At 37.3% G+C, this 27,558-nt stretch overlaps 1 protein-coding gene across 4 annotated transcripts in view; it reads left to right on the top strand.

Moving 5' to 3' along the window:
* Positions 1-27,558, top strand: part of ASXL3 (ASXL transcriptional regulator 3) — a 128,905-nt gene that overhangs the window by 83,544 nt on the left and 17,803 nt on the right. For all 4 annotated transcript variants that reach the window (XM_082753611.1, XM_082753608.1, XM_082753609.1 and 1 more), the window contains one exon: positions 2,717-2,880. In XM_082753611.1, the coding sequence (XP_082609737.1) occupies positions 2,717-2,880 (164 nt within the window). The remainder of the gene's footprint in view (positions 1-2,716; positions 2,881-27,558) is intronic.

Raw genomic sequence — 27,558 nt, 5'->3', positions numbered from 1 at the left:
TTTCATCAAAATGGCGCCTGGTGCCAAATACAGAGTGAATACATTAGATTTTTTCTTGGATTTCAGGATAAATTCTCCAGTCTTTAGGCACAATCTTTGGAAAGTAGGGGACATTGTGTGAAGTTTAAGGTGTTCAGTGATTTCTGTCCTTTTCCAATTTTGATTTTCATACTTTGATGTAGAAACATGGTCCTCCCACACTTTTCATAGGTAATTCTCTATATTGGAGATTAATCTCTTTTCCAAATCCGTAAGCTTGTGTTTCTCTCTCATACTCTCATATTCCACATTCTGTTTCTGATTTGGCCAGTGGTTCCCCAGACTACGGTAGCAGCTACATAAGGATTCAAAATGTCTGTCTTTGTAGAAAAACAGTATGAAAAGCACTGGCATATGCTCTGTCGTAACGTTGTCTCCCTCATAGTTACAAGTAGCTATGTGGTAGAGGCGTATGGTCAAATTCCAGAGAGTGGCTACTTTCCATGCTACTCTCAAACATTTCCCTAAATCTCACTACAAACTCGAGACCTACAGTAAAGGTCCTAAAACTAGGAAGGATGCAGGAGAGAGAATTTGTTCTGGTGGTATATTTTTGTTGTTGTTTGTTTGTTTGTTTGTCTTTCCTTTGGTATTTGTTTGGTTGGTTGGTTTGGTTTGGTTGAGCATGGCAATGCTGGCTATGTACAGTGATCTGCTGGCCTGTTATGCTAGGAACAGTATACATATTTCTTCAACAAGTTGGTAAGCTGCCTTAGTAGCCTGTAAGTAAATAAGTAGCCAGTCAAGTAAATCAGAAAATGTGTAACTCTGGCACACAGAATTAAGCCTGAGTTTCTATTACTCTCTTGGTCTCTTCATGCCATTAAAATATCTACCAATGTACGATATTACTGACTTTGCAATCATACATTTTGGTTTAGTTTGGATCATCTACATATGCATGGTTTTCCTTAGAATATGAAGCATTAGCTGGGGAAAATGTTACTCCAGTTTGGAGTTACTTAAAAAATGTGGAAGTGTATTCTGTACTGATTAAAGAAAGGAGTATACGTACAGGCATTAAATTTGGATACATCATACTACTTGTGTTACACTTGGGGATTGTGTTCTATTTGCATTTATATTTAGTGGGTGGAACAGACGGTAAGGACAGTTTACTGTGATGCATTCATGAAAATGAGCACTTCTACACAATTGTCGTTTCTAACAGGGCATTCATTTGTTTGTAATGGAGTCTTTGCAGTACTGAAATACAGTATGTTGAAAATATGTGTTAGAAAAGGTTATCCTATGCTGAATGCAAAGCCATCCTTGTCTAATTCAGTTACTGTTGTTTACTAATAAGTAAAAGGAAATTGCAAGAATGTTTGTGGGAGGCTGTGACTGAAGGGGAGCATATCAGTTGAGTAACATCAGTGTTGATAGCAGTGAAATATTCGCTACAATTGTTTTTTTAGCAATTCTGCAGGAGTTTGTGTATGACCTAGTCAAGACCCCTTTTGCAGCATCATTGAAATATTTGGAAGAACAACAAACCAAAGCCTGGAGGAGTTTCCTAGGAAGTGTTAGAAGTCTCAAAGTTGTTCTGGCCACCTGCGCTCCTCACTTCTTCCATTTCTGTGTTGAGTATTGCAGTATGTTAAGACTGGAAGGCAAAAAGGGTTATGGCAGTATGTATATATCCTAAGCAACACTAGTTAGTTGCTTTTCAAAGGACTTTATAAGGTATCTTGTAATATTATCATAGAAATAAATCAAAATGAGGCCAGGCAGGACATCCAGTGGTCATCTAAATTGTTTGTCAGTCACAGGGCAAGATCAGCTATACGCCTGTCACTCCTGGCAGATATTTCTCTACAAATTCTTAAAAGTTTTCCACTGATGGAAATTGCAATTCCTCCCCATGGATTTAATCTGGTGTCTTCTTGACATATGTGGTTAAAAGCTTTATTTTCCCCATATCTTACCAGTAATGTTTCTTACTGTGGAAGAGTTTAAGCTCATTACCTTTGCTATCTGCTGTGGTCAGTAAAAAGACACTGATCTTTACCCCTGTACATAAGACTTCTATATATTTTCCCCTTCCCTCTGCGTAACCTTAGTCTTATTTTTCCTCACAGACCCTGTTTTGTAGACCTCTGGTAATTCTTGCTGTTGCCTTCTCTGCGTTTACCATTTTAGATCACAAGTTCTTGCAAAAATTCTAAGAAATGCATGTTTTCAAACACTAAATTAACCCTGTAAATATTCTCATCTCTGTGATCAGTTTATTCACACAGGTAGTTTCTAGCAGGTGGAATGAGTTAGGCAGGCCATAGTGCTCTGTGGATGCAGAACATAGGCCCAAGAGCAGCTCTCTGTAATGATTGATTGACATCAGTCTTGTAAAGCAGTCTTTTGCTTGGAAGTAGATGCACAGAATTATGTTGATGACATTACAAGAAAATTTGCTGCTTCTGCTGAGTTGAGTTGATCTGTTGAGCTGGAAGTAAGGATGTGTCTGTTGTGATGCTGACTGGAACATACCAAGAGCTCAAGAAACAAATACAGGGAATATAAAAGAAGCTGTTACACACCTAGAAAAGGCTGTTACCTCTCTCAGAGTACTCTTTCTGTGGACCTTGCTATACTATACAATAAAAGCTAAACTACTGGAATTGTTCTTGTTCTCATCCTTTATTTATGTTTAAAGTTATTTCTTGTTTATTCACTCCAGGACATTTGAAATGGACCAAAGCTGAGGATATTGACATAGAAACACCAGGATCTATTCTAGTGAACACCAACCTGAGGGCTTTAATAAACAAACACACCTTTGCTTCTTTACCTCAGCACTTTCAACAATACCTCCTTCTTTTGCTTCCAGAAGTAGACAGGCAGGTAAGTAGAAGCATGCAAAATTTCTTTATGTACTTACCAAGACTATTTTAAAGTGTGCTTACTTGGGCTGTCTTGATTGACTAAGAATTGTTCTAGAAAAGAGAAAGAAGAAAATTTCTTCATTAGGTAAATACTTTATTAGGTAAAACTGTTAGAGGTAGAATGAGTGTAAACTTTACCTCAGCATCAACCAGATTCTGCTTCCCTTCTTTCTGGAAATTGCTATTCCCTGATTTGTCAGAATGGAAACTGGCCAGCAGATCTTCCAAACTTGTCAAATCTCTTAATTAGCTTTCTTTTAAATCTACAATATTGTAAATAAACTTCTCATCTTCAAGACTACTACATATTTTCATCTTTGACCTTCCTGGGAACTCTACCAGCAAAGCCTAGGTCAGTGTTAGTTCTGTTGGCTTGTTCTCCTCCTACCCTTCTACACATGCCTATATATGTGTCTGCTCAGTTCCAGTGCACTAAGTTCATTCGTTCATATTTTTTACAAGGAACTTCTTGTTCTAGGCTCACTGCTTTTGGCTCATACTGGTTGTTAATCAGTTATGTCAAGGAGAAACATTTGAGGAGTAAAAGCACTGAAATAAAAGTATAACTTTGTGTAGATTCCTACAGTGTTTAGTCCTTTGTGCATTTGTTATTTATATTGCAGGCTTCCCAGAGCAAGAAGAAACCTTTGCCACATGTCTAGCAGTTAAAATAGTGCAGAGAGCCAGCATCAATTTCAGTCACACATTTGCTTGACTTCCAGGGGTAATCAGGGTTACTGATCTCAGTGGGTGCTACTCATGTACTTTTTCAGATACATTCTTAGGCAACCTACCCAATTAGGGCACTGAATTTTTTTGCAGATAGTCAGTATCTCACTTTTTATTTATTAACTAGAGGATGCAGGTCTCTTAAAAGAGTGATTAAAACACGGATCTTAAATCAGTAGAAAAATGGCATGAATTCATTCCTTAAGCTGTTACTCGGTAGCTTCTACCACAGTAACACAAGGGAAAGCATTGTATGATAAAAAGAGAATGAAAAATTGTATTGATGTGCATTTATTCAGCCTCTTACCCAATTACACACTGTATGTTATGGACTAAAATAACATACTTTCATAATGGAATATTTGTAAGAGAACATTAAAAAACAAAACTTCAGGAGAAACAATATAAATGTATTTATTCTCAAGCTCCCACATGGTGGTCAAAACCAGTACTGACGAATTTTAAGAAAACATTTTCCCCTGCAAAAAACAGATTTTAACTTTGTGCCCAGAAAACCTTTTACTGAATATCTTCTAGTTAAATTCATGTTTTCTCTCCAAGCATCATAAATTACAGTGTTCAGACATTCAATTGCAGGCACTGTGGCCTTATTTATAAAGTTTCTTACTTGAAAATTTATTAAAACACGGAGGCTCTAAAACTGACAGGCCATTCCCCTTCTTAATCAGTTTCTTACAGCACAGATTTTGGCAAGAAAATCAAGAGAATTAATTTAATTACAAGTCACCACTAAAAGGCAATACGTTTCTTTTTAATTAGTATTTCAGAAAACGTTTACATAACGCACACATTTCAAGTGTTATTTCAAAGGTCCAACATTATGTAATTGGATAGTATTACTTCCCAGGAGAACTAGTCACAAAAAAGAGTTGTCATGCGACACGTGCGGGTGTCCTTCTATCTCTGTTCTTCTCACAGTATTCTGTAGGTTTGTACAGAATACTGTATTTTAAGGTACATTTGGAAGGCAGAAGTCTTCCTTCACCTCTGGTGGATTAATGTAAATGTATGGCCTCCAAGTGTGATAGCTGAAGGATTGTTACCTGGCAGGGAGTAAAGTAGCAATCATCTGCCCAGTGTTCTCACTTTGCAAAGGCTGTAATAGAGAATTTGATCCCTTTTTTTGATATCTGAGATTGTGTCCTTTGCTATGCCTAAAGAGTAACATCCTAGATACGGACTGATGAAAGCAATTGAACTGATGTACTTTTCCTTCCTGTGGAAGTAAGTTAAATGGGAAACACCAGTGTGGTGCTCAAGGATCAAGTGAGGACAAGAGCAAATTCCAGCCAGGAAGTTCTGGTGAGGGTGTCTGATGTTAGTTGTTCTTACCAGACACGCCAGGGACTTTTGGTCTTCCTCTTTTAATTCTGCTCTCTAAATTAAACGGGGCATCAGTCAAGCAAAAATCCTGTAAAACTATTCCTCGTTTTAGCCGCCCGTCTCTGAGCATTCAGTTTCATTGTTTTCTGTTGTTGTTTTCTTGCTTCATGTGAGCATTGCTACTTCTGCTCTTCTGGCTGTGGTGTGTTTCCTCTCCGTGTGCTGCCCTGCAGTCAGTGCTGCTGTGTTCCCCAGAGAGAGCTGCATTTCTGTGTTGTCATGTGGATGTAGTATGTGAAGTACTGTAATGAATGGCACCATAAAAATGTAATAGAGTTATGCTATTTGTATATATATAGTGATCTGTGAAATAAATTACTAATGAAGTGCAGTCTCATTTAGGCTTTATTACTGCTCCACATAGAAAAGCCCTATGATGAATGATCCTTTGTCATTTCTGTCATAAACACCATTTTTCTGGGCGGTATAACTCCTCCTCCTTAAATCGTACTGAGCTGAAACTTGTCACGCATATGTCAGTTTGAATAAGCATTTTTAGAAACCATTAGTTAAGGGAGTTGAGGCTTTCTTTCTTTTTTTTGTATGTATGAGTGGTAATTATAAATAAATAACTTTCCTCTCTACCCTGGTTAGCCTAACATGTTCAAAAAAAAGTTTAGGTCCAAATCAGAAGCTTCACGGGGAATGTTTTCAGTTTTTTCTCTGGCTTTCAAGTTTTGCAGTTGCTGTCAGGGAGCCTGTTATGGCTACATGGAGTAAAGAGCTTTAGGAAAGATGTCTCAGAATGGAAGAAGTTAATAAAAACTCTGCTTATGTTGGCAGTATTATTTTTCCTGCTCCATCAAGATTTTTGACAAAGTGGAAGTGCAGGATTTTTTTTTTTTCCCATAGGACAAGATAAATTACATCATCAGTTATTCATACAAGAAATTGATTTCAGCTTGTATATTAATTTAAATTTTATTTCAGTAGCAATGAGGCCTGTGTGTTATTCTCTGTATTCAAAATGCCTGAAAAATAAATTGGATCAAGTTGGCAGTCATGGTAGTAATGTTTCATCAAGGATTTCATTTGCTTTCATTTGGGTTTGGTGGGAAGTAATATGTGAATGTTGTTCACAGAAGCAGCCATGACCAGACTTGTCTGTTTAGTGGGCTACTCCAAAATTTTACATCACTGGATACAGAGAATTTCATGTCTCCAGTTTGGACATCCTGATTTTGAGCTCTTTGTCAGCCTAAATGGTCTGAAGGGCTCAACAACCTTAAAGCTCAGCTGATGCAGAAGCCTCGTGTGGGATCCCCCCATGAGAAATAGATGTCTGAGCTGTCAGTAACAAAACATGTAGGTGTAGAATCTATGCGGAAAGCAATGTTCCTGCAAAAAGATTTCACTTACCAGAAATCCCAGCAAAGAATTTTTTCTGATCAGCTCCAATTAGAATGCTCTGCAGCTACAATGGAATTTTCTTCAGAGAAATACCTACTTCTAATATTAATACATCAATCTGATATGTCAGTATAACAGAAGCCTTCCTGACCACCTCTCAGCAAATATTTATCTTCAAAGCAGAAAGTTTCTGTCTGTATCTAGACGCTCTGTTGCATCAGCATCTGTAACTATTAATTGAACAATGAATATCATGCAAGGATAGTAACATGTCTGTGTGGCAGATTGCTGAAAAGGAATGGCAAGTGACAATATCTTTTCTACACCGGCTTCCCATGTTGCTGCTACTGAGGAGTCAAATTGCCCCTCTTAACTCTGGGGTATGGGCAAAGGGAAGGCAAGTAGGTACATTTAGTAAGCTGCCAAGAAACGAAGTACTGCCCTATCTGAACAGTAGCAGAAAGCTTAAGTGATTTTGCTTATCCTTAGAGAGCTACACAAAATGTTCTTTCCTTTCTGATGGCTCTGAAAAAAATGTGTCTTCACAGAGTCTACAAATGCTTAAATAATTCTGATCTTTGAAATTTTAACTCCTGTATTTCCTCTTCTGGTAGCACTGGGTTCTTGCGAGCTTCTTACAGTTTGCACCTGCCCTGCCCTTTCACATAGGTTGGGAATTTCAGGAATTTTCGGTATGTTACTTTGTAGTGTCCTTCTACCTGACCAAACCTATTCATGAATAGCATTTTATAGCAACAGAAGATACCCTGGCAAAAATTTTACTGTCTGAGCTTTACTTGTTTTATGGAAGAAACTGAGCATTCTCTTTTTCTGAATCAGTCTGCAATTTATAGATAGTCGAAGTAGTTACTTAAAAGCAGAACTGTAAACTTAAATATTCTCAGGGAAATACTTAAGCCATGTAATATTGTAGAATTGACTGTATTTCAGGTTTATAGTAAGCCAATTTACTAAACAGAAAAGCATGACTTACAGATGAAAAGATTCTAAAATGGGTCAAAACTCACCTTAATCTCTTTTTTTTTTGTTTGTTTCTAAATCAGAGAATCTCTAAATAATTACTGTCTCGTGGGTCAGTGCCAGTATTGTTGTTACACGATACCATTATAGCATATTGTCATTTCAAGGTCAGCTCAAGGTTTCTGTCTTCACCCACTCAATTTAAGTTGATGCTGGCACTTCAGGTTGATTATATCAACTTGGAAAGGTTCCCTCTCACCTTGAAGTGAAAAAACGTACAGGTTGATGCCAGCCAGTGATTTTCTTTTTTCTATTTAAAACAGTTAGAAGTAAATTTGGGGAAGCTGTCTACAGAATTCCATTTCAAAACCTCTTTGCTTTCATGTAGTTTAATTTAGCTTAATACCTGTTCCTATCATTTAAGCGACAGTAACATTGTTTTTGTTATGCCCAAAATATTCCTACTCCCAGACACATTAGTTTGAGTTCTGCAGGGAAGAGAGGGTAATGAATAATACAAAAAATGTCATACATTCATAGAAGACAAGGAGGGAAGCCTGGTATCTCCCATTCTGACAATTGTTATTTATTTCAGTCATTGAGTTCAAAGGAATTAAATAAATGCTGTCCAGTGTATGTTTTACTGTATATTAGATGTATATTAAAAGAGAGAAGAGGAGCTTTATTTTCATATTTCTTTCCTTGTAGCAGTGTAACCATCTTCCTGTTCACTTTCTTAACTTCATCAGTGCATTAAGATATTTGCCATTGGACCTTTCCAGCATTTTCTTTGTAGGAAATCAAACAGTGCAGAAATTAGTGTGTATTATTTACTCCTAGTTTTTTTTTTTACATTTCTATCTGTGCTATTATAGTCTAGTAGTAGCTCAATGGTTACCTTATTTTACTTTTCTGCTAATACTGCAACCTCTTAGCTGTCCTTTTCAGTTCTCTATCAGCAGAAACCTCAGTAGCTTTTAAATATTTATTATTATGTTCCTGTACGTTTGAGTTTTACACTGAAATAGTTTTACGGATATGACAAAAGCACTCAGTTCAGAGGAAAACATTTGAGGAAGAAGGTGAAATGTAACATGTTTTCTGCATGTAAGTGTATTAAAAAGCTGTTAAATTGACATCCCTATGTGCGTAGTAATTGAAGGTCATTTTCTGCCAAATGTCTCCTTTTAACTGACATTTTTTTCTTTGGTTTTATTGGTTAATGTGGATAGCGTAGCATTGTTGTAATGTGCTTTATTTTTACAGCTTTTAGGGTAGTTTTAATGTAGGTATCTTATTGGATGGATGGATGGATGGATGATGGATGGATGGATGAAGAAATTCCAAAGCATGTAAACTGCCTTTTCAGGTCCTGGGGCTCTGATTCCTGAGCTCTGCTAGAGAGCACACTCTCTTCAGAGAGCCTACTTCCCCCCAGCTGGCCCCTCTGTCCTTATGCTGGAGTTAATACCTTTTTTTTTTTTACTAAACACAGCTGTATGGATACATCAGCACATTTCACAGTCATGAATTAACAACAAACATCAGTTTCACTTTACGTGAATTGAAGGCTGAAGGATTTTAATTCAACATCCCTCTTGGCTTTAGCTACAGAAATACCCCTCTAGCCTCCCTAGTGCAGTCCAGTGGGGCTCACTGCAATTGCATTGCAATCTGGCTGCTCTGTTGGAGGCAGCAATGGAATGCTTGCTCACTTGTTTGCAGTAATCCTCCAAGGTCCTCCTCAATATCAATGCTTCTACATATGTAAATAGAGAGTTTTACATTTTTTATTGTGTCGTATTTTGTTTTGTTTTTGTAAGCTTGGTCACTGTATTTCAGAAGTATGAACTAGTGTTTTCTACTGAAGTCTTAGCTACAAGCTCTTTTCACACTTAGAGCATGTCTCTCCTTCACAAACAACTATTGCAGTGGAGTTAGCAGAACTATTGCAATTGTATTTGTCTGATGCAAGGCTCAACTTAAACCATCTACTAGGCCACAGCAATGGTGCCGTGCCAGCTGGAAGCCTAAATCCAAGAGCCATGGCTGTCTCTGCCGTATCTCTTTCCACAACTCTTACTGGTGTGTGAGGGGCCCTGGGCTCATGTTTGCTTTCCAGATACAAACTAATGAAGCTTTGTTTCCCTCTCCTTCTCTTCAAATTTTATAAAGTACAGTGCACAGCTTTAAGTGCTTAAAAGGAAAAAGAAAAAAATAGAAAAAAAAAAAAGAAAAAAAAAAGGAAGAAAAAAAGAGGACATTTATGTGCCGTAACAGTTCTGTTTGCATTTGATAGAATTATTAGTACTTTTAAAAGGCAAAACAATTGATAAAACAACTCCCCTTGAACTCTCTTCCAGTAGGGAAGTACTTACATAAATGATTTTTTAAAAGACATTTTACTACGAGCTGTGTTATGAGTGTTAAAGAGGGTATAACTAAAATGTGGACATAAGCGGTAACATATATGGACACAAGGGACTGGCATGCTTCAAATTATACGTCTATTAAGGATGCATTGCAGTGCTGCGAGGTGTAGTGTTTCAGCTGTTCCTTCCTTGCAAAGTGCTAATAAAGTTGGTCTGCAGTGCCTCCAGTGTTGCCACTGTAGGGCTGCACTGATGTTATGTGGAGAACAGAGCATGCCTCGCAATCCCAAGTCTGAAGATAGAGGAGGACTTATAACAGGGTGGTGGATGGAGGTGCGGTGAAAAGATGAGCATGTAGAAATGATCCATCTGTGCTTCTGCTACAATCACTCTCCCTCTTTTTTTTTTTTTTTTTTTTTTTACCCTTTCTTTCTCCCTCTCCCTCCCTCTCTTTTTAACTCTGTCTCTTCCTCCATCCCTGCCTGCCTCTCTCCCTTTGTAACTCAACATCTCTATTCACTATATGTGCCTTGTTTAAAGAAGGCAAAAAGAGGTTGAGGGTTTTTTCCCAATTATTTCAGAATATTACTATTCTTTGTCTGTAAATTACGTCAACTCAGATTTCCTTTAGCTTGTTCTCTCCTGTCAGAAGAACATAGAGCCTTTTTTTTTTTTTTTCATAGGCAGGCAAATTTTTCTAATGGCTACAGAAATGGGATAGGATGCAGGATTCTCATTTATGACATATCAAAGTAATATACTAATTTTAGATGTTTACATATAACATCCCCTCGCCTCCTGTTTCTCTGGACCAAAGGCATAAATCTTTTATTTTTATCAGAAGCTAGAAGAGTAGGCTCTGGCTTTTATATTGCTTTTTCTGTGCCTTCTCCAACATTATTGTTGGGTAATTTAATAGTTTTTTTTTTACTTTCTCCAAGCCTACTTTCTGAAATAAGTTTTGTGTATTTGTATTGCGCATTTGTAAATACTTGCTGTTTGTTACATGTTCTGACATGCTTGGGATTGGTAATCATATGATGGATATAATCGAAAAATAAATTTTAGTCAAAATTTTCATAATTTGAATGCAGTTAGAAGGTACTCTTGGCTGCTTATTCTGATTTTCCTTACATTTTACTTGCTTTTTGATTCATTTTAAAACATGCTTTATCTTTTTCATTTTGCTGGGTTCATTATTCTCCTTAAATTCTTCATTTAATTTCTTGCATCTGAGCCCAACCAGATTGGATTCTATTGTCGTTCTTGACACTACAGTGTATTGGAATGAATATAGCTATCCCACTTGTCTTCTTGATTTAGACAAGGTCTAAATTAACAAGTCACATTTCATTTCGAAAACATATGTTTGCAATTCTTCAGTCTTACTCGGCATATTTCCTGCTTTAGTGAAGATGGAAAAGGTCTTTGTTTCTTTCTTTAAAAGACTCCTCCTTTTCTTCTCCTCTCCTCTTGTTGTCTGAAGCAATTATCCCTATGGTAGTAGATAGTTTCTTTTTCGTCTTTAATATTTTACTTCTAAGTTTAGTCTGGTTGTTTTTTAAAGGACTGAAGTAATATTTAGAATTACTTTCACCATCTGTCTTCAGAATCTGTCTTTTCATTTTGCATTCAAGGACAAACTGTCTGTGCTATGTTGGTGGTCAGATGGGAATGACAGAGTTTTACTTACATGTATAAGGACTGATAACTTCATCATCAGGACTAAATAAAATTTAGCCATATTCTGGGTCACTCTGCTGCTAAAATGTGAGACCTATGGAAGAGAAATCACAGAGTGAACATTAGCGCTCAAGTTGCATTACATTAGTATTGCTGTGAGTTGAGAGGTATAGCATAAGCAAGTATTTCTCCATGTCATCTACCTAAAACATGAAGTTAGACTAGCTGAGTTCGTTGCTCTGGGAGCAGCTCTTAGGTCAGATTCATGTGTTGCTGTCTACCATAACCCTTTATGTTGAATGTATCTATCTTATTATTCTTGTACTTCTCAGCTTTAGTATTCTGTGTCCACAACAGCAAAAGGGTCGTGAAAGGTTGCATCTTCTCAGAAGCAATTTTCTTATACTCCCATATCCCTACTTTAAACCCAGAATTTCTTCCATTGTTGTTGGCCTTAAATACATGGAGATTGAAGGACAGATTTTTCTTCAATGTCATAGTTCTGTGAGTAAATGTGTGTATTCATTCTTGTGTTTGAGATGAGCCTCTAAATGTTCCTTATCTTCAGGCAAAGAAACAGTTGCTATCCTTTTGTGTCTGTGTTTTTGGCAAGTCCTGAGTGTTTTTTCAAATGTTCTGTAGCTTCCAACTGCATTACTTCTTTCACATTCCTACCATCTGTGTCCTCCAGACCTAAAATCAACATTTTGTATTAAACTTGGTAATTACCAACTCTTTTACTATTCATTTTCCACTCCCCACCCCCCTTACTTTATTTTTTTTTCTGTTCATCTCCAATGTTATACTGTGCCTTTTCTCTGCACATGTCTCAGTTTCCTTTTTACCATTGATGAAAATTTGCTTCCCTTCAGGAAAGACAGGCGGGAAAGACAAGGGGATTAGTTTACACTCTATGTAAAGGAACAAAATATGCGTATGGAGCTCTACTGTGGGGTGGATTACAGTCTGGTTGAGAACTTGTGGGTCAGGATCAGAGAAGAGGCCAGTGGCATAGCTGACATTTTGACAGGAGTTTGTTATACCATCTGATCTAGCTCAGCACTGGTGAAGCTACACCTAGTATATGGCATCCAGTTCTGGGCTCCCAAGTACAAGAGAGATGTGGAGCTGCTGGAGAGTTCAAGTGAGGGGCAACTGAGACAGTGAAAGGTCTGTAGCCTCTATCCTCCAAGGAAATGCTGAGAGAGCTAAGACTGTTCAGCCTAGGGAAGAAAAGGCTCAGGAGGATGTATGAGTGTGTATGAATACCTGATGGGAGGATGTAACAGGACAAGAAGGAATGGACACATGGGAGTCCATTGGGAAGTTCTTATGAACGTGAGGTAAAACTTGACTGTGAGGGTGACAGAGCACTGGAAAGGTTGGCCAGAGTTGTTGTGGAGTCTCCCTCCTTGGAGGCCTTCAGAAGCCATCTGGATATGGTCCTGGGCAAGCAGCTCTAGGTGGAACACGTGGCCTCCAGTGGTCCATTCCAACCTCAACCATTCTTTGATAGGGTGAGAAAGTCAATAGACTCTTCTTTAAGTAACTAAAGGAAATCTGTGTCACAGATTTGTTTTTTATCTCAGAATCACAGAATGTCTACTTCTCTCTTGTACTGAGGAGCCCAGAACTAGACACAGTACTATAGGTGTGGCCTTACTTATGGGGGACATTAACATCTCTCGTGTTGCTGGAAGGGCAACACATTCCAGCCAGACCCAGTACAAATAGAAAGCAAACAACAAGTTTTCTGGAGGGTACCAGGATATTTCTTGACAGTGGTTAGTGGAGTAGGCTGCTGGGATTTATGCATAGATGGATCTGCTGTTCAATGGCATGGAATAATTTGTTGGGGGTTTAATAGGTTGGGGGTGTATTAATAAATGGCCTTGCTAGCCTTAGTGATAGTGACTGTGGAGTTCAGGATCCTGAGGTGAGTGAATAAGGACAGTAGCAGAGTATAGACCCTTCAGGTGAACAAACTTCAGCTTGTTAAGGAAGCTGGTGAGTGGGATCCCATGGGAGGCATTTCTGAAGGGCAGACAAGCTCATGAAAGCTGGCACGTGAGCATTCTCCAAGAATTAGAAGTTTTCATACCAATACTCATAAAAACAAATAAATGTATCAAGAAAACAGCTTGGCTAAGAATGGAACTCATGACCATGATCCAACACAAAAATGCAGGTGGAGGTGGAAGTGAGAACAGGCTGAAGAAGGAATTTTGAAACTGTCCTAGCGTGTAAGAGTGGTGTAAAGAAAGCCAAAGCTCAGGTGGAGCTGGAATGTGAAAGGGATATCAAAATCAACTTGAACAGCTACTGCAACAGTAGTAGTAATAGCCTGGACAAGGAAAATTTGGTACCACTGTTGAATGGGGTGTGTGATGTAGTGACTGTGTACACATACAAGGCTGTAATAATTCCTTCTTTGCCTCTGTTTTCACCAACGAGGTCTCCCTGGCCTCTGAGCTTAGTGAAGGCATTCAAGGAGAACTGCTATCAGTAGATAAGGACCAAGCCAAGATTACTTGAGAGAACTTGGCTCATAGAAATATATGAGAAGCAATGGCCTGCAATCCAAGGGTGCTGAGAGAGCTTCCTAATGTCTTTGCAAGGCTGCTGTCTAAATCTTTGAAACATCATGGAGGAAGGTCCCCAGTGACTGGAAAATGGAAACATTGCACCCATCTTCATAAAAAGACAAAGGAACCTGTGTGTCTTGGTTGGCAAGCAAGCTGTACTTAAGCCAACAGTGTATCCTGGCAGGAAAGAAGCCTGACAGAACCCTGAGTTGTATGAGCAGGAGCCCAGCCAACAGATCAAGAGAAGTGATTACTGATAGCCTTTCTATCTAGAAAGACATTGGCATATTGAAGTAAGCCCAGTGAAGTTCTACCAGGATGGTTGAAGGACTGGAGCACAGGTGAGCTGGATTCATTCATGCAGAAGAGGATGATGTGGGAGGATATTATGTCATTCCACAGCTAGCTAATGGTAGAGTGTAGAGAAGACAGAACTCTTCCTGGTGTCATGTAATGATAGCATTAGAGGTGCTGGACGCAAGGTGGAACATGGGAAAATCTGATTTGATTATCAGGAATAATATTTTCACGCTGAGTGGGTGTCCAGAGGGGCTGTGGAAGCTCTCTTCTTGGAAATACTCCAGCTTCATGTGGACAATGCCCTAAGCAAGCTGCTTGAATTGGAATGACTGAAAACTAGGTGACCTCTAGAGGTCCTATGTATGATTCTGTAGCTTTTTTCTACTGGTCATTCTTTCCTTAGTCCTGTCAGAAAATTTTACTTAGGTTAATGTGTCATGATTTCTTCTTGAGAGAAATGATTTCTTCTTGAGAGAATCATCTTGGTTAGGGCTCATTTCTTTATAATCTTCTGGGTTCTTTGTTGCATTATTTCCTTTTTTAAAAAACAAACAAACAAACAAACCAAAAAAAAAAAAACAGGATTTGAAATCTATTTTCTCTGTGTGTGTCAATGTTTGGATATGGAAAACCAGGAGTAAAGAGAGCATATTAGTTGTTAATTAGTGAGCTAGCTTAGCCCTTTAATTTCTTAGTGTTGTTGTTTTCATTTGTTAGTATATCACATTTTGTGCCTGACCTCTGACTTCTAAACCAATTTAAAGTGTGCTGTGTTAAGATGGTTCTTTCTGTCTTCAACTCTCATGTTGGGGCACCTCAGACAGGGTTGTTTTTTTTTGTTTGTTTGTTTGTTTTTTTAGGACCTGGTAATGCCACTGATGTTGTCCCCATACAGTTCCTTTTTCTGGATCTCTGGACTCTGCTTTCCTACCACATCTGGGGAAACTATGGGTTATCTATCATATCTACAGTTTCTTCCTGTGGCCTCTTGAGCTCTGTGTATTTGCGGCCATTTCTCTTACAATATAAGGTTTACCCAAAAATGTCAGTAATCCGATACTGAGGCATTCCATAGTGAAGCATTCAAAGCTGGACATTGAAGCTTAATGGCGTTAGTGGGGCTTAAGTGTAGGAAAACATACACTGTTTTGTACTAGAAATAATGATGTGAGTTTTTTCACTGGTAGTTTCTAAATTAGATTTGTAAAGAAGATATGGTCAAAATTATGGACAACTCAGCAGAAACATCTGTTTGGTCAACTATTAAGCAGCAATAAGGAGGCTGCATGAAAGAAAGAAAATGCCCTTTACTTAAATAAATAATATTAGGTCGTTTTCTTGAATATTAAGTTCAAAGTTCTATCAAGTTGAAAAGCTACAGAAAGGGCCGTACACCAAAATTTACATGAACCATAAACATTTGTTAAAAAACAAAATTCTTGGATTTAGTCTTTTTTAATCTACCAGAACTAAATTAAATGTGAAGAGAAGCAAATTTAATAATAGTCAAGTGCTGTATTTTATCCAGTAGGCAACTAATTCATGGAAGTCTTTTGTGTACTTAAAGTTAGCATTGATTGTTGGCACACTATATCAGATATAAATAGAAGATGGTTGATGCATACATATGAATAGTAGCCACACTTATATCTAATGTGCTGAAATGTTTATGTGAAATAAAAATCCCCTTTTTCAGTCATATGCCACCTAAGCTAAACTGAAATAGAAATCTTCCCTTTAACAGCTTTCCTAATGATTGGCCATTATGGAGTCTTTTGCAAGTTTTCTCTACATTGTCTGTTCCTTTCAATTATCAAGGGTCAGTCAAACTTCTGATTTTATCTGATACTGTTACCATATGGTACCATTCCCATACTACTGACTGCTGAAAAATGTAGTATCTTCACTTAACAATGAGCTGTATAGCAGAAATCCTGTCATCAGAAATGCAGCCAGTGTTTAACAGAACTTACAGATTTTTTGTGACAACTACAGCTGCTTTTCCTTCTCTTACTCAAGCGCTTTCACACTCGTTCTCTATTACAGACTCGCCAACTGTTACAGCATCCTTTTAGTTTGGTTCCATTTATCACAATCTCATTGAATGGTAGTTGTATAAGTGGAAAAATGACTTTCAGATAGGTAACGGCATACTTGAACAGTCAGCAGTATTCTGTAGAAATTGGAGAAACTTCCTTAACAATTTTCATACTAGAAATACATGTAGGTTTATTTAAAAGTATTTTTAAATGTGTTAGAGTTAAGTTTTATAGTTGCCAACTATTATTTGACAGGGAAAGCTTTAGCTGTGGAGAACTTGACATAATTGGTTCCTGGATTATTAGCCAGAATACTGAGCAAGAGGATCATTGTTTTGTATTATGTAGAATTCAGACTAAGATAAATGCAAGCAGACCTTGTTAGAGTTTTGGAAGAATGTGTCAGCCAGAAATTAAATAGTCTAGAGACTGACAAGCACATGTAAGTTCTGCTTCCCTTGTCTGTGCTTTCTCCAATTTGCAGTGGTAACAATATTGGCATGTACAGAGTGTATGGCCTTATAATGCTACTCTCTGCAGCTATTCTGTAGACCTATAATGTATATCGAAATTATAATTTCTGGCTTTTAGATTTGATGAGAAGCCTGTTCTGCAGATACGTCACACTCAGACTAAAGAATAGAAGGTATCTTGCCTGGCTTTTTAATATGTTGCATCAGCTGTCAACTGCTAGCAAAGGAGTTGTTTATGGACTGAGTAAGGCTCCTCCTAGCTGTCACAAAGCATGAATGTGGTGGCCAATTTGAAAGGTTTATGTTAGAGAAAGATGGGGCCAGATACCAAGAGTGTGCAAGACAAGCAGAGAGAGAAGATAGTGCTGAGAAGGTGCAATGCTCCATGCTATGACATCCACTTACAATAGTGAGGAGCTAAGTACAATCTAAGGTTTAAATAGTGTGCTGGCAAAGCTAAGCTATTATCTTATGAAATCACAGCACTTCTAACAAAAATAATATATAATAATAATATAAATAAACAATTAACAATAACAAAACAATAATAAACAATAGTTCACTAATAAAAGTTTTGACTAGTTCTGCAGCTACTTAATTGCAATTTATAAATCCTAGATTGCTTAAGAGAATGTCATGTGACACACTATTATTAAAATCAAGATATAAAACTTGTGCATTTTCTCTTCTATCACAAGGCCTTTCATGCTGTCAGTAAGAAAATAAATTGATTTGACATGATCTGTTCTTGACAAATCTATGTTGGCTGTTATGTTAACTTCCAAGCAGTTGTTTATAGTGTGATATCTTGTGCTTTAATCATTGCACAAATTCTCCAGAGCATGAAAACAGAGGGAGCAAGCAAGATACTTGTCCATGGTATCCATAGGCTTCTTGTACCAATCGAGACAAGTGGTATGTAGTCTAGTACCCAACTGCTTCTTCGAAAGGGTGTAGGTCTCCTGTAGCTTCTGGGTTGTGTCCACCAAGGATCAACCCATACGAATGTCTTTGGATACCCTAGGTCACCTCAAAAGAGACTATGCGTAGGCCAAAGAGGTGTCCTGAAGCTGGCATGGTCTGTAAGTCTAGCTGTGCTTATCTCCCCCTATTTGCACACAGGTGACACATATATGCTGTATACATAAAATTATATAAATTTGTATATTTTTGCATTTGTCACAGACCCTCTTTGCTGCTCCGTGTGTTCACGAAATCTGTCTTTTAGTAGTTCTGAAATAGATTCACAACTGGGCATTTGGGAGGTTGGTCCATCAAGCCGAGCTGATTTGAATATGTATAAGTATTCATCTTCTTGCTTACTCAAGAGTAAGATCTTAGCCTTTTGTTGATGTCATTTATTCTATTAAACATCTCAGATATTTCTGGTCAAGATGGAGGCAAAAAAGGCACTATGAGCATTAGCTTTGTCTATGCATCCCTCTTGTTTTTCTGCTGTATTGCACAGTGGACCTTTTTTTTTCTTTTCATCATCTTCTTGATCGTAATATACTTACAAAATTATTTCTTTCAGAGATTGATATGTCCATTGCCAACCACATCTCATTTTAGCCCTTTAAGTTCTACTGTAGTATTCTTGCTCAGTAAGTTGACCTCATTTCCATTCCCTGCATGATGTGAGATCAACAGTGGGGTCTTCACTAACACAATCTGGTCTCATTGTACAATCCCAATTAATCCTTTGTAGGATACTTTGCACTTGGTATGGCCAGTATTGTTTATTTAGAGATCTGTGAGGTTTCTTTAACTTCTTTTTTTGCTTGCATAGGGTCCTTGGGGGATTCACCCAACTAATTCTGCTGTTATGAAAGTATGCTTAATTGAAACACTTTTTTTTTTTTTTTATTCTGCTATCATTAGTATTTTTTTTCACAAACAAGCTTTAGTCTTTAATATTACTATGAGTTATATGAATTACCATATCTCCATTTTGCCTAGTAAATCAAAATATTGGTTGTCAACTACATCTTCCAAGACCTCCTACGTACCATTTGTAGTACTTGCATTAGTGTTCAGCCATTAGAAACTGGGCTAAGTTTCCACTGTCATCATATTGGCTCCTTCTTTAATACCTCCTTTTATAAATAAACTTGGTTTGGGCAGAGATGCATTACCTAATAATCATCGTGTGTGGTTTTGTTGATTTAGTTGTGTACTTTACCAGGGGGCTTGACTATTGCCTTATGATTTGCCCATATTATTGGGCCACATATATAAATACAGCAGTAAGATTTGAAGGATTTAGCTAATCATCACAGCATGTTCCTTTCTTATGTGAGGGCTATTCTCCATCTTTGCTTACCTATTGCCCTATATCTAAACATTCTTGGGCATCCTGTCATAGGTAAAGATGCCAAAGCCAGTCTGACTGTAACAGCTATTCAACCACAACTTCATGGTCAGTCTGTGCTGTTAAAAACATCAGCAGATCCCTAGGCTCCATGATGAGTCTTACAGCCTCCTTGGCACTTCTGATCCAGTCACTGTCATTTCTTGCTGCATTCTCAGATCAAAGGTAGATGGACATCCAAATTTAATAATCAGTGAAATGGGTAGATTTTACAGTCATCATACATCCCAAGATGTTATTGAGGGTCTCTGTTGTCCTCATTCCACTTCATTTCCCTCTCTGAATCCATTCTGAGGTGATAAATCTCTTGGATGCTGCAACCACTTGCTTTTCTTTCTCTGTTGTTGGGACTGGTTCCTGTCTTTTGCCAGAACAGGTTCTGATTTTGACATTACAATTCTCTGTGTATAAAGATTTATGAAGGTTTGAAGGGATTAGTACACAGAGAGTTTTTTATTCTCTGTTTATGTGCTTGGGTGCCATTGTTCTTTGGTATCTGAATTTTAGACTTGCCAAACATTTACCCATGTAAACTAATTAATGTTGCCTGAGACTGACTACTTAAATTTTGCTTGTGCCCATTTCAAATATGCTGTTTCAAGAAGGATAGGAATGTAATGTTTTTTGCCTTGTGCAACAGCCATGTGAGTTTATACTTTGTCAGGTCAATCCTAAGGAGCTTGTTTGTGACTGGTTAGATGGGGAACATTTTATCCAAATGTATCTGTGGAGCACATATCTAGTTCTGCTCTGTGTGTCATGGTGTGTATTTTTTTTAAGTTTTCAGCAGTTAATGACAAGGTAGGTGGCCTTTAAGAAATGCACTACCTTGTCTCTTATGTTGTTTTATGAGCAATTAACAGAAATTAATTTGGTCAGTGCCTTTGTTGTTACAGTTTTCATTTGTTGCAGTGTGTTACCTCTTTGTAGCTTCCTTGCTAATTTCTGAGCTGTTTGACAAGGGGAGGGTGGCATAACCTGCAAATTAAGACATCTAAATTTGGATGTGCAGGTGTGCTAAGTGTATAAACTCCCTTTAAAGACAATGCAGATGTAGTCAATGCATGAAAAACAGAGCCTAGAGAGCTGTTTGTCTCTCTAGAAAGCAGTTGCCAGCTTACTGGTCATCAGAATAGTCCTCTAGGCTCCACTGAGTGCACTGGCTAGACATCCACTGACATTAATGGGAGATAAGAAATGTAGGCCATGTCTAGACATTTACGTTAGTTGTTTTAGTCTCAAACTGAAGTCCAGCCAGGGACCCCTCCATCTGTCTCTTTTTAAGTTGCATTTGTATAAAGCTGTAGTGTCTAGGCTTGCATGCCTTTGGTACTGTTACTGTAGGTATAAATAGCAGTACCAGTGAGCTAGTGAGATCTTTTTCATTGAATGATCATCTATAAAGTATGAGTTTTGATGTTGTTTTTGTTGTGATTAATGGTTCTCCCTTTCTATTTACCTCTTCAGAGAATCCCAAAAGCACTTCCAGTAGTGGCATACAGCCACTGATGACAAATGTGCAGTTTTGGCAGTGTATGCTGGTATTTGGTAGTATCACCTGGCTCTTGCTTGTGCATTGGGTCAGAATTATTTGTGCACTTTCTGTCTTCCATTCCACGTACTGCTTCACAAGTCTTGAAATAGGCTCAGGCCTAAGGTCAGTTGATAGCTAGAAATTGTCATGTGCACCTGTACTTGGGTGGCTAAAATAATCTTAGTAGATAGCCTGTTGTTTTGAGAGTAGAGATTTTAAAAGAGAAGGCAGTTCACTCCAGTTACAACATGAACCACCTAGCTTGATGATAATGACTGTGAAATCTGTTTCGTTTTGTTGTTTTTTTCTTTTTTTCTTTTTTTTTTTTTTTCTGACAAAAACCCATGCTGGACAATTCATGCATCAGACTTCATGATGACCAGTAGGAGGTTGTGGAAATGTGTGAGATCAACAAATATGAATTTGTGCACGTTTGGCCTACCCAATATAATGGATGTGTAAGAAAAGCACAAAAATCAGTCATCAAAATGTGTTACAAATTACTCACCCAGTTTACAGTAGTCTGCATTCAGAGGATGTCCATTTGGTAGAAGTTTGTGCATATTGAGCTGTGTAGTTGCAATCTGTTCTAAAGCTTCCCATCACTTTTCAGCAGATTTGGTAGAAATTTTTAATTCTTTTGTGATTGTGTGGAGCAACAAAGTATCTGGTACACCACAAATATTTCTACTGATGTCGTGTTTGAATGTAGATGGAGGGGGTAGGAGGAGCACTGTTTCATGCTGGCTAGTTTAGGTTGCAAGTGTAGAAGCCCTGATTAGGAATCTGATCATCTTTAGGCTTCCTTTACTGTTGGTGAAGACTGAGGAGCTCTTTCAGGCTGATGAATAAGAACATCTAAATAGGTGTTTATTTCTGTGTGCTTATATTCAAATAATCCTTTTTCTTGGAACGAGTTCCCGTTAGTTTTAGAGATCTTTGGTGGAAAATACAGATACAAGTCTTCCCCGCTGCATGTGGACTTTTGCTTTTTGATTGTCAAGAGTAAAATGAGCCAAACCTGTCATGTCATCCATCTAGCCATCTTTCCAAAGTGATTGTCTCTGTAACATTACATCCCAAATGTGGCTGGTTTAGTTTTTTGTTGGATTTCAGCATAATGGGTGTGCTAACTCGATTCCTGCCTCCTGCCCTTAACTGAAATTTTATTGTGAGAAAATGAGCTGCTATGAGTGCCTTATATGTGATTTTCTGCTATAGGGCTAGCTTTATCTGAGTCTGTGTCTCTATTCTATAGATGAAACAAGGGAGATCATAACATGTTAAGAAAGTCGGTCACTAAGGTTGTCGCATCTTCAGAGTCTGGAACTTGCACTATATACATCTGTCACAGGTCAATTTGATGCTGGTGCCCAGTACCAGAGAAGTGCTTTTGTTCCATGATACAAAATAGCAGTGGTGTGTCTCCATATACAGAAATAAAATACATTTTTTCCTGTGTGTAATAAAAATGCTGCTAAGTTTTTCATTTTTAATATTTTGGAATCTGTAATGCAAAGGTGTCAAAATGTATTTTCTCATAACTTCCGTCTTTTGCACATGATTCCTTTTAAACACCTTTGGGAAATTCTGTGAATTATAGGACAGTTCATCCCTCAGGACAAAATATAAAAGCACAAAAGAGGTTTAGTAGCAGTTTGTAAAAAGCTTATAATTACATAAGTGATGCGGAACACTTAGTTTGGATGAATTTTTACTTGTCTCACTGATTGCTTTTGTTTGTTTGCTTTTGTGTAGTGAGGTATGATCAAATGATGTGGTATTCACATGTAAGCTCTCATGTAAGAAATATGTGATACTTCGTAGCAACTAGATGTAGTGGATCGTTACTATTTTTATAAATAGACAGGGAGAGTTTTGAATCATTTGTAAGGAAGACAGAAATAGTAGATTTGCTAATTTCTTGTGTTCTGATGTTCTAACCAAGATAAGGTAACCTACTCGTATACTCTCATGCAGCGCTTGCTGTATCCTCGCTAAAACAAGTATGCTTCTTCAAGTAGAACCGCAAAATTAACCCTAGCCTTATTGTCACAAGAGATTTTTCAGTAGAACTTGGAGGAATATAATGGAAGTAGCTGTTGGTGGAAAAATTACCCAGTTCTTTGAGAACAGCATTTGACTTTTTAATGCTTTGTAATGCAAACAGATGTTGTTTTTTTAGCAAATATGTTTTTGAGTTTTGGGTGTTTTTTGTTAGCTTTAAATAAAAATGAGGAACTTCTAAAAGCCACTGTGAGTTCTGCTTAGAGGTATTCATTCTGAGACATAATTCTATCACTGTGCTCAATCAGAATTTAAAGCTCAATAGAATACAACATAAACTTCTCAAGAAATGTTTGTTGTTCCAGCTCATTAACACACTGTCTCTGCTGGACAGCATTTTTTAAATGCCATAAAACTTAATAGTGTATTTAAGAACTGCTTTATTGGCATGTTTCTACAAATTCTCATTTAGAAGTAGTGGTTAATTATGCTGTCTCCGTTGTCAGAGGATGGAGAAGTAAATACACCCTTTGGCTTCAAAACTTTCAGTTTCCGCTTAAATTTTTTGGATTAGGTGAATGTGTATTTTATGTGTGAGATAAGATTTCAGTAGAGGATATGTTAGCTAATATTGTAGGAAGAAGACCACTTGGTCTTTCCAAGTTTAACAGCAGAAAAAAAAATGTCAGCCTAACGTCACCTGACTAGTGTGTTGAGAAAAAGAGTAGAACATCTTTGTTAGTATCATTGTTTCTGGTAGACAAGTGTTCCCTGTTGTTTTTGTTTGTTTGTTTCAAATAACTAGATGTACAATTACTAGTTTTATGACTGTTCAAACTTGTCCTATTTTTTTTTTTCCTGTGTAGAAATCTTTAAGTGAATCAAAAATAGCTAAAAGATTGTACTGCTTGGTAGTTGTTTTAGCTTTTGTTTTCCTTCATTTGGTAGTGGATCTGTTTTCTGCTCAGTATTATTTTGTTCCCCTATTACATTTTGAAAAATTCTCTCATTTACCTCATTTCTTAAGCCGTTGAGCTCCTTTAGCTTTTTTTGTTGTCATCCTTTTCTCTTTGAGCTTTAACTGAGTGAATGCATTCTTCCTGTTCCATTCTTAGCACAGGTGTTCTTTGATCTCATGTTTCTGAGCATGTTCAGCGAAGTCACTGAGGTCAGCCAACTCTATATTTTCCTGCATTTTTGAAGAAGAAATTTTGACTGCTATGCATTAATTTAGCTAAGTTATGTGCTGAGAGCTTAGGGAAATGGTTTAGTGGGGACTGTTAGAGTTAGGTCAGAGGTTGGACTCGATGATCTTGAGGTCTCTTACAACCTAGAAAATTCTGTGATTCTGTGATTCTGTGATTTAAGAGGGTTCCAAATCCTATTTGATTTAAAAGTTTAGTCTTGTTGCATTCAAATAGAATTCTCCATTTTAATCTTATTTTTCTCTCTTAACTTAAATTATGTGTACCATGTTTACAAAATGGTGCCTGCTTTCAACATCCCTCCATTGTGTTTTAGTCTGAATTCTTCCATATTGTGCTAAAATAGACCACTGGAAGCTTCTCCTCTAATTATTATTGTCTTTCCACCTTCTGTATCATTATATGATTTCCTGTCTAGTTTTTGGTTGTTCCAGCTATTTAAATCTTCCATGATTTCTGTGGCTACCTGAACACAAATCTCAGTAAAGCTTTTCCCAGTTGACAGTTCATCAAGGCAATGACAATGATGTAGTCAGCAGTCATTTTTCCTTAAGTTTGTTTTTATTTTTTTAATGTAAGCAGCCTTAACATGATGTTTTTGATCTTGGAAATATATTTTCCTAATACTTTAGAGCTGTAGAGCTCCTTCTCTGGAGATATTTAAGGCCTATCTGGACACCTACTTGGGCAACCTGCTTTAGGAAACCTGCTTTGGCAGGGGGGTTGGACCCGATGATCTTTTGAGGTACCTTCCAACCCCTACAATTCTGTGATTCTGTAACAACTAATCTAAATTGGTCCACAAATGACCTGTTTTTCCATTGCTGCTGGTTGACCTATACCAGTATTTCTTCTTAGGCAAACCACTGCTGTCTTCCTCTTATCCCCCCTTATTTTTTCCCCTAAGTTTCTTTTTTTTTTTTTTTTCCTTCCACAAGTACTTCCTCCTTGTTTCTCTTCCTGGTCCATAGAAGCTAGTAGCCCTTTACCTATGACCGTGCTAACATTTTATTTCTGTTCTGCAGTTCCGCCCCATCCATTTCTGTTATGTGGTCTAGTTAACCTCTGTTAGGTTAACTCATTTAGCTCATTTAGCTTGGGGTTTGCATTTCCTTTTTAATACCTTGTAAGAAATTTTGCTACCAAAAGCTTAGCACTTTTTCAACTACAGTAGCCAATATAATAAAAGATGCAGTACCTCTTCCTACAAACCTTTCTTTTCTCAAGTCCTTATGATAACACAGTTACAACAAAGCTAATACTGTTCTTACTGTATTCACATGGTGATTTAACTTGGCAGTCTTCATAATGCTCTTGATTTATGCAGCCCAGTGAAATAGCTCAATCACAGTTGGCTACAGTTTTATATTATATTTAATGCAATCTACAGGTGGATTGCTGCTCTTTCCACCTCTTGCAGTCCATTCCATCTTTCCATGAAGTCTAATGATCATATGGGTTTAGGATAAGTTGTTTCATCTTGCTGATTTAACAGAGAATTCATCTCTGTAAATTATTACTTTCCTATGAGATTTGTTGATCTGGCTAATAATGTGACTTCACTGTTTGCCACCAGCTAAGCAATGGGGTTTCAGGAGGACCTTGTATTTATGAGGTAGACTACATTTAAGCAAGGTTAAATGACAACAATTTCATTTTTGTATTACTCTTCCCTGCAAAACAATGTCAGAATTTGGGATGGAAATTTGATTTTATTAGTTTGTAGTAGAAGATTGTAGTAGAACCTATGTTGACAGGAGCAGGTGTCACTATTTCATCTTCTTTTATGTTGAAATTGAAGGTAGCTTCAGAATCCTTCTTTGGGGAACAAAAATTGTTTATTTAGTTACTTGTGATTATTTTCTTTATAACTTCTCATCTTACTTTTTTAGGAAGTTGAGCAAATTCTGGTTTTGACCAACTGCTGATTTGTTTATTCAGATGCAAGAGACAGCAGTATCTGAAATCTCACTTTAATATAGTAATTTGGGAATTTAACTATATCCCCAAAAAAGTTCAGCTGTGCAGAGAAAAAATAACCAGTTTACTTTATACAATAAATACATGTTTCTGGTCTTTCATGGATTTTATTTTCTTGCTGCTTTTGCTGCATGTTTCATTGTTTCTTTCCATTTTTTTCTCCAGTTTCTTTAGTCATAGGCAATCTATAATTAAGGTGTTCTGCAACCCACATCATGAGAAGCATGGAGGCATTATTTATCCACCCTAATGAATACAAGTCCTCTGACTTGTTGGCAAAACAATGCCATCTAGCAGGAGATCACAGGCAGCAATACTGTAGGTGTGTATCCCACTGAAGGACCCTGGTACCATGCACATACAGGTTTCTGGCTGGAATCAAATGCCTTTTGCATTGCCTGTTTTTCAGAGGCCATGCATCTGTTTCTCTTTTTACTACTTCACATCTTCCTGTTTTACTCCTATGAGATTATTACGGGACAGGATGTCACCTAGGAAATGAGTAAATTAGCAAAGGCTTTCTGAAAGCAAAGATGATGTTATCTGTGAAACGTAGACCTCGGTGAGGGAGACATGGCTAAATATCATTAAATGTTCTGACGCATCTGCTGCTTTCTGCCTCTGGTATGAAACAAGTACTGAGAGTTAAGGGAAATGACATAACTAAAACACATGTTAATATGCTGGAAATATGGTATCTTTTTTTTACTACTAAATTACCAATGGCATTTTCAAGGATTTATTTGTTATTAACTTCAGAAGACGTAGAATGACCTGTAGTGAGAGTGACTGTTCTACTGATGTTAACTCTTCTGCTGTTTCCATTCTTTATTTACTACTTTATTTTTATTGTCTGCTTATTATGCTAGAGGTGATATCACCACTTCCTTGTTTTTGTTTTTTTTTGTTTTGTTTTGTTTTGTTTTGTTTTTTTTTCCAGTTATTAAAATTCCTTCAATTAGTTATTAGAATTCCTTCAACAGTCAAATATATCCTTCCAAACTGAAAATTAGCATCAAGTTTTATGGTAGAAGAAAGCTTAATACTTGGATTGCTTTTCAAAACTATTATAGAAAATATTGCAATTTAGACTTTTAATGGTGTTGTATCATTGAATGGTTGACAGATGTAGAAAGTAAAATAATTATAATGTTCTTTCACACTTTTGATGCCTATAAAATTATGCATATGGCTGTTTTTGCTTTTAGTGTTGCATTTACACTAGTTATTTTGTTAAGGTTACTCATCATCCACTCTTCTGCCAGTACAGCACATTAGCTAGCATGACTGTTAAGTGTGTTTACCATTGAGAAATACAGCAAAGTTACTCCCCTCATTATATTTAATTAATTTGTTTTGTACCGTATTCCAGGCAGATGCACAAGTACAATAACGATCTTGATTTTTGCTTGTGCACCATAGCTCTGGACATACTAGGCTCAAGATTGAGAGCTGTGATTAAAACACATCAGTTGTAAACTGAGTTGACACCAGTAATAGTGATGACATTACTGCTGAAGAGAGCACAGTGATGCTGGATTAACTCATATGCGTTTACAGTAATGACCATAATGAAAATTTTGTTTTAGTAATAGGAGGTGATTTCCTTTGTTATTTCCACTTT

This window comes from Aythya marila (genome assembly GCF_965140915.1).
Source record: "Aythya marila genome assembly, chromosome: 2".
NCBI classification, from domain to species: Eukaryota; Metazoa; Chordata; class Aves; order Anseriformes; family Anatidae; genus Aythya; species Aythya marila.
Note: the sequence above shows the minus strand (reverse complement) of the source record. Positions and strands in the feature narration are given on the sequence as shown.